This window comes from Protomyctophum bolini, assembly GCF_963924005.1.
Source record: "Protomyctophum bolini genome assembly, chromosome: 3".
Classification (NCBI taxonomy): domain Eukaryota; kingdom Metazoa; phylum Chordata; class Actinopteri; order Myctophiformes; family Myctophidae; genus Protomyctophum; species Protomyctophum bolini.
In genome coordinates this window covers 17,206,956-17,216,305 of record NC_137864.1, presented here as the reverse complement: position 1 = coordinate 17,216,305, position 9,350 = coordinate 17,206,956, and the positions used below count along the sequence as shown (strand labels likewise).

At 44.6% G+C, this 9,350-nt stretch overlaps 1 protein-coding gene across 1 annotated transcript; it reads left to right on the top strand.

Annotated features, from left to right (window-relative positions):
• Positions 1 to 411: 411 nt before the first annotated feature.
• Positions 412 to 8,185, top strand: LOC308312325 (somatostatin receptor type 5-like; the record flags this gene model as incomplete). Its single annotated transcript, XM_080758926.1, has 6 exons — positions 412 to 541; positions 1,329 to 1,530; positions 1,929 to 2,165; positions 2,569 to 2,815; positions 4,110 to 4,521; positions 8,118 to 8,185. 6 exons carry the CDS (start codon positions 412 to 414, stop codon positions 8,183 to 8,185), a joined length of 1,296 nt encoding a protein of 431 aa, XP_080615052.1.
• Between the last annotated feature and the right edge of the window lie 1,165 nt (positions 8,186 to 9,350).

Sequence of the window (9,350 nt, the reverse complement as noted above, 5' to 3'; positions counted from 1 at the left end):
TGGCTGCGAAATTCTTGTGTACATGTATTGAATGTTCATTAACCTGCACTGTCCTGTAAATAAACAAATAAAACAAGCAAGTCGTTCTGGATGAAAAAATCACACCCGTGTGAACTGAGTGGTGAAACCACCCCCCCATCCCCCTGTCTCTCTCTCTCTCTCTCATTAGCAGGTAACTGCAGCACTCTCTCTCTGTTTCTGGCACAACAGCGCATAACAGCGCCCCTACTGCTACTCATTCTCGTGCTCATTAACGTCACAGACACACAGGCTGGTGGACACGGACATTGCTGGTTGTAGGAGTGGTTGCACCACTCAAAAAAGAGGGTCTACTAAAACGCCTAAATTGTACATCCTTTCTACAGGACTATAACGTGTCACTGAACTCCCCACTCATCCTCTGAAGTCCTCATGGAGCTCATCCAAGCAGTCCACGCCTCCGTACTGCCACAGGTGGACCCCTCTGGGGCCACCCGGGTCAGCGCTGTCACGCCCCAGCATTCACCTCTCCTGCTCCCCTCCTCCACGCCACGCCCCACAGGTAGGGCCTGTCACATAGTCGCCTAATCGCAATTATCTGAGATATTCGCGAGCATTCTTGCGTAGTTGTCAATCGTTTCCACGTTGAAAAATGTCCATACATTTTCAAACATTTTGCAAAAATAGTGGAAGTAGTTGTTCAACAAGCTTACACCACATACGTCACGAAGAGCTTGTACATCAACTATTTCCGCAATGTTTTTACATTTATCCGCAAGTATAAAATTATAAAATGTGTTAGTAATTTCTTTGTATATTCAAGTCATTTGTCATATCTGCCCTGTGGTACTTACTTGTATATAATATTCGATGTTGTTGTGTTATGGCTGGCTCGTGGGCCATAACAAAGAGGGGAGACCAAACTGAGTTTAAGCAGAAAAAAGTATTTTATTTAACAAATAAATTAATAGAATTAATCAAATGCATTTGTAGTTCCAACTAATGCTGGCAGGGAACAACTGCCCGATTAACATAACAAACGATAACCAAAGTTGCTCTGATGTGGCTGCTCCTGTAGCCTGCCTGAGCAGGAATGGAGAGTGTTTGGGGCAGACACTGGCAAGATATGTCTCCCCTTCTGCAGATTGCCAGCCCCGCCCTCCAATCCAGCACTAGGATAGGATGCAATAGGATTGGCCATGGTCCTGACACAGAACAGCACACATTCCTTAAAGGCACAGTGGGCCGTCACAGATGCAAAAAAAAACAACCTACAATTAAATTGTTAATTGCACTTTTTGTGAAAATTAATCAACGTATTAGTCAACTTATGCGTGTAATGGTGACAGCCCTACAGGCCATGGGTCTCGCCCACACCGTCCTCCCGAACAGCAGCTGGCCCAACTGGACGGAGCCCGGTGGCGGCGGTGGCGAGGCGGGGTTCGTCCCCAGCGTGGCGGGGGTCCTCATCCCTCTCATCTACCTGATGGTGTGCATCGTGGGCCTGGTGGGCAACACTCTGGTCATCTACGTGGTCCTCAATTACCAGAGGTGGGCATGATGGATTCAAGTTAGTCTCCACGACTCCACGCACAGTCTTTGACTATACTATAATAACCACCTCTGTCAAGACACACACACACCGCTCCCGCTCTCCTCCATTTGGCTTCATTTTACACTCGTAAGAGTTACATTATTGTTAAACATCTGCATTACTTTACAAGAAGTCTACACAATTCAACGTTTGCCTGTTATCTCTCCTAATGGTACCAACATCAATACAGCATGGAGTTGTGGACAAAATCAGTTTTGGGTCTGAGAGGCTCATCAAACGTTGGTCTGTGGCTCAAATGCAGAATAAATAATGGACCTTGACATGGAAAGGGTTGAAAACCACTGTTCTTCTACAACACTGACTATAATGACCCCCTGCTCTGTCCACTCCACAGGGCCGAGTCGGTCACCAACATCTACATCCTGAACCTGGCCATCGCGGACGAGCTCTTCATGCTGGGCCTGCCCTTCCTGGCCGTGCAGAACGCGCTGCTCTCCTGGCCGTTCGGCCCGCTGGTGTGCCGCGTGGTGATGACGGTGGACGCCATCAACCAGTTCACCAGCATCTTCTGCCTGACCGTGATGTCCATGGACCGCTACGTGGCCGTGGTGCACCCCGTCCGCTCGTCTCGGTGTGTTGCTTGTAGTGGATGTTGTTTTTTTCTTTTTTTAGAACAGTGGTTTTCAACCCTTTTTAATATCAAGACCCATTATTTATTCGGCATTTGATGTGCCACCATTTGATGAGATTTTGCCTCTCTGAGACCCAACAGGCAAACGTCTTGTAAATTAAGTAAAGCAGATTTTTAACAATAACTCTTGTCTTGAGAGCGTAAAATGAAACCAAATTGATACCCTTATGGGTCCATTTGGTTTAATTTTACACTCAAGAGTTAACGATGTATGAGGGTTACCAAGTCTCCATCATTTAGCCGGGGACCACTGGAACCTCCTCGAGTCCCACTGATGGTCCTCGGAACACTGGTTGAAAACCACTGTTTTAGACGTTCATATGTTCCACGGTACATACTGTAGGTGGCGGCGCCCGCGCGTGGCCAAGGCCATCAACGGTGCGGTGTGGGCCGTGTCCTCCGTGGTGGTGCTGCCCGTGGTGGCGTTCGCCGGCGTGCTGGCGGAGGAGGACGGCGGCAGAGTGTGCAGCATCGTGTGGCCCGAGCCGGCCACCGTCTGGAAGACCGCCTTCATCGTCTACACGGCCACCGTGGGCTTCCTGTTCCCGCTGCTGGTCATCTGCCTGTGCTACCTGCTCATAGTTATCAAGGTACGCCGGCGCTTTTTTTCTCCTCCTCCCATTGTTACGGGTTCCTGTGAACCTTTTAGCTCAAGGAGGAATTTGATATTTTCCCGTGACCCAAACTAGTGAAAATGGCAGATCTACAAGGTCACAACGTGGCACAAAGCGATGCTTCCAGAGTTACAGCCCTGTGGTTCTCAAACTTTTTCATGTCAAGGACCCCCAAATTGACACCAATTAGCCCACGGACCCCCATTTGAAAGGATATGAGATTTTTACGGCTCTAGCAGTGATTCTCAACCCGTTTAATTTCAAGGACCGCCCAGTTTGACATGCATATTAGTCTACAGACCCCCATTTAATGGCATTCTCTGAGACCCCAATTTATATTGTAAAATCCCTCAAGGACCCCACTTTGGGAACCACTGTGTTAAGGGTCCATTTGGACCCAGGAGTGGTGGTCCTGGGACCCGACGTTGTTGGTATGAGAGACTATACCCCCCGATGGAGGTATGGTCAAGTATCATAACAAGCACAGAAGAACATCCCACACCTACAGTATACTAGGCTGGGTGCTGGATCAAAAGTTTGTCCCGTAGAATAAACATCAATAAATCCGCACACACACCAAACAAAGCTCGCTTTTGCAGAATTTATCAGGAGAGTGACTGGTGGTGGCTAATCAAATCAGCAAAAGGCAGCAGCTGTGTTTGGGGTACAGACTTATTGTGTTTATTCTGCATGGTTCACACAGTACTGTACAGTAAGTTTAGCCACTGAAATACTGACTGGTTGGATGTGGTGTTTTGCACTGTGATGATGACACACATTAATAATGAGTCCCACTGCAGCTTGTATCAAAATGATGCAACAAACCGTAAAAGACACTGGCTATTCTATATGGCAGAGTGACTATATGGTCACCCTGTCATCCCTGTGTCAGTGTTGGTATAAAAGGCACAGTATCATTAGATGCTTGCCGTACATTTAATAGTGCTTTTCTCAGAGAATAATTTATAAGAAGAAAAACTAAACAAATAGTGTTGTCTCCTGCCTTTATTTTCTTCTTTCTAATGATTTGATCGGCCCAAAATATTGTGTTCATTGTCATGATTTGTCACGATCCGAGTTGGCTTTGTCCGCGGCGTAACCGTCTTTAAATAAATTAAATAAGAAATGCCTATGGGAGAATGCATTGGATTTTCATTTCCTGGGCCACTCGTTTTTCTGAAAGGGGGAGGGACTGCGACGCTCTATAGTATTTGAGTATCTGCACTTAGTTACTTTCCACCACCGTTATTTTCCCGTTTTTGTTTCCAAGGTGCGCAGTGCGGGGAAACGGGTGCGTGCCGCGTCCTCTCGTCGCAGGAAGTCTGAGCGTAAGATCACGCGCATGGTGGTGGTGGTGGTGGTGGTGTTCGTGCTGTGCTGGCTGCCGTTCTACGCCCTGAACGTCGTCAACCTCCTGGTGGTGCTGCCCAGGGACCTCCGCTGGCTTTACTTTTTCGTGGTGGTGCTGTCGTACGCCAACAGCTGCGCCAACCCCATCCTGTACGGCTTCCTGTCCGACAACTTCAAGAGGGGCTTCCGGAAGGCCCTGTGCCGCTCCTCACGCAGGGTGGACGACCACCAGAGAGCCGGCGGCACCGAGTGTAAGCGTGCCACGGAGGAGTGGGCCGGCATTGAGCTTCAACCTCGAAGCGGCCTGGGAAACGACAAGGGACGACGCGGTGGTGGGGAGGAGGAGGAGGAGGAGGAGGAGGAGGAGGAGGAGGAGGAGGAGGAGGAGGAGGAGGAGGAGGAGGGGGAGGGGGTGGTAGGGGAGATGAAGAGGGGAACAGATGACACCGCGCGGATGGCAGGCAGGATCGTGCCGAACGGTACAACGGAGGAAACGGAGCCAGAGCCCACCGGGCAGAATGCCTACGCTGCAGACATGTGTGGGGAAGGCCCAGGCTTGTGTCCTGCCGAGGCGATATCCACGTTGGCCACTAGATCAAAGAGGAGAAGCAATGGGTCACTAGCTGAGGCGTCCACTGAGAAAAGTATGGTTCTTGAAATTAGCTGTCTGTGAGTGGCCTCGACATTCAGTGTTGTTACTATTGGCTACTATAAGACATTGTTTCTCTGGTCCAAGGGCGTCCAAATGGATTATTTTAGGGAATACAACTCTGAGGCCTGGGCTACACACACTGTATATGGATCTTTTTTGTTTGGGCCTTTCAGCCACATGCCAACAGTGTTTCTGGCCACTAAAACTGAGGATTTTTGGAAACGGATAAATAAGTGAAGATTTTCCAAAATATCCGTTCCAGTGGCTCTGTGTGTATAGTCATGTGAAACGGAGCTATTGAGAAATGATGACGTCACTGCTCATTCTGCGGTAGGGAGACTGTGGATATTATAAACCTACTGCACCAATAGCACCCATGGCCAAATGCATGAGACCAACAAGTCTGTATGTGCGTGCGGCGTCACTGGCGTGTGCATAGCCATGTGAAACTGTTCTTGTGCGTAAATTTGGCCTGACTGCTACGATGTGAGAATCAGCAAGCCATGGGTTTGTCAATAATATTCTGGTAACTATATTGCTGGGCTGCTGGGCAGCTGTAATAACATCACACATAGCAGCATTCATGATGTGTTATGTAGCCTAAATAATAGGCGTACTGCATTTGAAGTTTGTGACACCTGCTGCAGTATAGGTTATACACTTTTTGCTGGTTTGCTGTTTCTTCAGCGTCATTTATATTTGTAGAATGGCGGTGTCCTGCGCGAAAATAGCAGATATACAAGCTCACAACGTGTTGAGGACGCGAACCTTGCCGTCTATGAATTTAAACCTGCTACTGCATTGATTGATCTCTCCTGTGTTCAATGCGTTTCTGCGTTTATGTGTGGATACAGATTTCTTGGTCGTGTGGGCAAGGATTTATTTTCAAACAAGAGGACAAAAATATCCTTTTTGAAAGAATATTCATACACGTGTATAGCCTACTGTATAGGCCTGAGAATAAAAGTTCAGCGTTGACACTCTGAGAGTGTACAAATGATAAATCCAAGGCAGATTGTGCATGACATTCACCCATTCACACACACACACAAAACGATGGCGGAGGAAACCATGCAAGGCACCAAACCTGCTCATTGGGAGCAATTAGGGGTTCAGTGTCTTGCTCTGGGACACTTTGAGACTAATTATGGGTCGGTGGGGGCGGGCGCTCTCCCTCCTGAGCCACTGCTGCCCCAGAACCAAATTGACCCATAAGGGGCCATTTTGTTTATTTATTTATTTTAGTATTTAAGTATAAAATGGGGCTTAAATGGTTACAGCATCTGCTGTGAATGCTTGCCAGGTGTTCCGACACCGCAGATTGCAAACTGGAGCATTTACATATAACATGCAAATCCTGAGTGCATGATGTATTCATTATCATGCACTGGATTGACTGGAAGAAACTTATGAATAATGCAGAATACTAAATATTGTGACTTGTAGCCTGCTGCAAAATGAGAATGTAAATGTCAAATCAATTAGCTTGCAGTCTTGTAATGTACAGCATCAGCCATACAGTGCAACATGGTTTGTGTTACATCTACACTATACAGTATACAGACTACTTTTGGATCCTTCAAATATGTGCTCTTTTCTCTTGGAAAAAGATATTTTATAAACACTTAGCCTGAATTAATATTGTTTTTTTTTGCAAACCAGCACCACCATTTTCACATTTTCTTCAGCCACATGTGCCCGCCCCCGCATTCACTTAATGCAGCCCGCAGGTTAATATCAGAATAGTGAATAATGATATAGTATTGATTTCAGCTGTTACGATTCCAAACATGCAAACATGACCCGCTTTAATTACTCAATGACTAGTATTAAAATGTTATGGTCTTTTTGTGTCCAATGTATTTGTATTTAGTCAATTATAACTAAATGCATTTGAAATTCAAACGGTTACTTTTCAGGATTCCAATTCAAGAATAGCAAAACATAATTCAGGATTTCAATTCAAATATAGCAAAAATAGCAGATCAACAAGCTAGTCGCAGTAGATCGTCTATTTTTGCTACGACAGTAATCTGCAATGTGGCCCTCAGGAGTGAGTGTGGAAATATAGTGGCCCTCTCCATGGTCAAAGTTGGCCACCCCTGGCTTACACGGTGTCCGAGTTAAACCATTAAAACACCCCTGGCTTACACGGTGTCCCAGTTAAACCATTAAATATAGTGGCCCTCTCCATGGTCAAAGTTGGCCACCCCTGGCTTACACGGTGTCCCAGTTAAACCATTAAAACCACTGCCTTCTAAACCAGTAGGTCTTTCAAGAGTAAAAGAAGTAAAAATAAAAATGCAGATGTGCAAGCTTGCAGCACGGCATAAAGTGATGTGATGTGAGCTTGTATATCTGTTATTTTTGAGGGCCGATCTGGTTTTTGGAAATTACGTCACATGGCAGCCAAGTCTATGGACTTTTTTTAATGTTTGTTTAGAGTACTAAACGTGACGTCATGTGGGGCAGCCAAGTAAAAGTCTAGGGACTTTTATTTAGAGCACTAAACGTCATGTGGCAGCCAAGTCTAAGGACTTTTAGTTTAGAGTACAATGTTTGTAACCCCTTTTGGTGTTTTACCCCCTCAGGCCGGGAACCCATTTTTGGGTTCTGTACAGTATGTACAGTATTCAAAAAATACAAATTGATGCTGCTATATAAATATTTGAAGTTTTTTAGAAAACTTAGGTCAGGCTTTAGAAGGCGTATTTAGAATCGGCTTTAGGCCTAAATGGGTTAAAAGAGTGAGTGAGATCACTTCACACCAGTGTGATTTTTGAACAGCAAATGCAAAAAATCTAAAATGACACAGATGCTTTCCCGGTTTTAACGGGAATATATTATATATAGGTGAGTTTTATTGAATGGAAATAAAATAAACAGCACTTCTTACCTTAATGCATATTCATAAGTAGGCATCTAGAAAACTGGAGTGCTTCTAAAGATGTGAATAAGGGAAAGGCAAGGAGTTTGCTTATGAGATTTGAAAATTAATGTTTTTCCACGTAGTGCGTGTCATGAAAGAGTGGCTCCAAGATGTTTCAATTCTCCGTGGCTGAAGCACAGACCTGTTTGAAATGTTTGGATTGTAAAATGTACTGTAGCCTGTCTTAAAATACAATATTGTACAGTAGGTCACACATGATGTGCTTGTGACGCTTCAGTGAATTTCCATGGCATTGTGAGAGATTCTGCAGCTAATAAATGTTTTGCACATCACATTTGGAAATGCTTTGTGAGATTTGACTATAAACAAATGCAAATGTTTTCTAGATCTGTTTCTGAGTGCAGAGATTCTTGAAGAATACAGGCAGGGTTTATCAGAGACCTCCAGAGTTTGACCTGACGTCTGAAGTTACTCTAGAAACTGTAAATAACAATAGTCTGGTTGCCCTGTGGCCAGTGTTGTTTTTGGCAGGAAATTTAGATTTGAGTTTTAAAGATCTTTTTTTTTTTGGCGGCGGCGGCTTACGCCGTTTATTGTTTTTTTTTTGAAGGGACAGACAGTAGGCTGACAGGAAACGGGAGAGAGATGGGGGGGATGACATGCAGTAAAGGCCGTGTCGGGCTCGGGACATGAGATATATCGCACACTGCGACTGGATTACCAGTCGGGTGCCCAGACGGTTACGCCACCGCCTGGGATAGATTTTAGTTTTAGTCCTATAGTTTTAGTGTTAGTCTAGTTTCAGTCGACTAAATCTACAGTTGATTTAGTAGACTAAAATCCATTTTGGCGAGCCTTGATGTAATCGTAATGACTGTTTTTACACTTAAAATAGCAGATCTACAAGCTCACAAAACGTTGTGGCGTGTTGTGAGCTTGTAGATCTGATATTTTCAGCATGCAACCAAGTGTAAAATGACTTACTGGATCTCTTGTCCACTAGTCCCTTCCTAGCATTTTATTCTAGTTTTTATCTGTTTATGAATTTGTTAATAATATATTTAGTCTTTCATTTAGTTTTCAGTGAAAGAATTTAGTCGACGAGCATTTTCCGTTTTAGTTTTAGTCGACGAAAACACTGAAACGTACAATAAAACTGGCCGACCAACCACACTAATACGCTGCATCTGTGTGGCATTACTGTAGGAATACATGCATGTTCCTCAGAAATGGAGCACCATCTAAAAGGGAAATAAACAGGCTTTCCAGCACTAGAAGTTATTGCTGTGAAGCATTGTAATGACAGATAAATAATCTACCAACTAAACTTTGTTTTATGTTTACATCTAGAAACAAAGGATTTTCAGCAATGACAAAGCCATTAGCCTTATTCACAAAATAGAAATAAAAACTAGTATTTGTGATCCATTACTTTTAAAAACACGGGTAACAATTCAAAGAGTCCCAGGGAATGTTTTAGTCTAGAATCTAGATCTAGAACATTTTCTGTTTTAACCAATGTTGCCACCTAGTGGCCAGGTTGAGCAACTGACATTAAAAGGGTTTTTGTTTTGATTACTTTATTGAAATTACATTCAAAAGGATAGTCACAAGAAAGC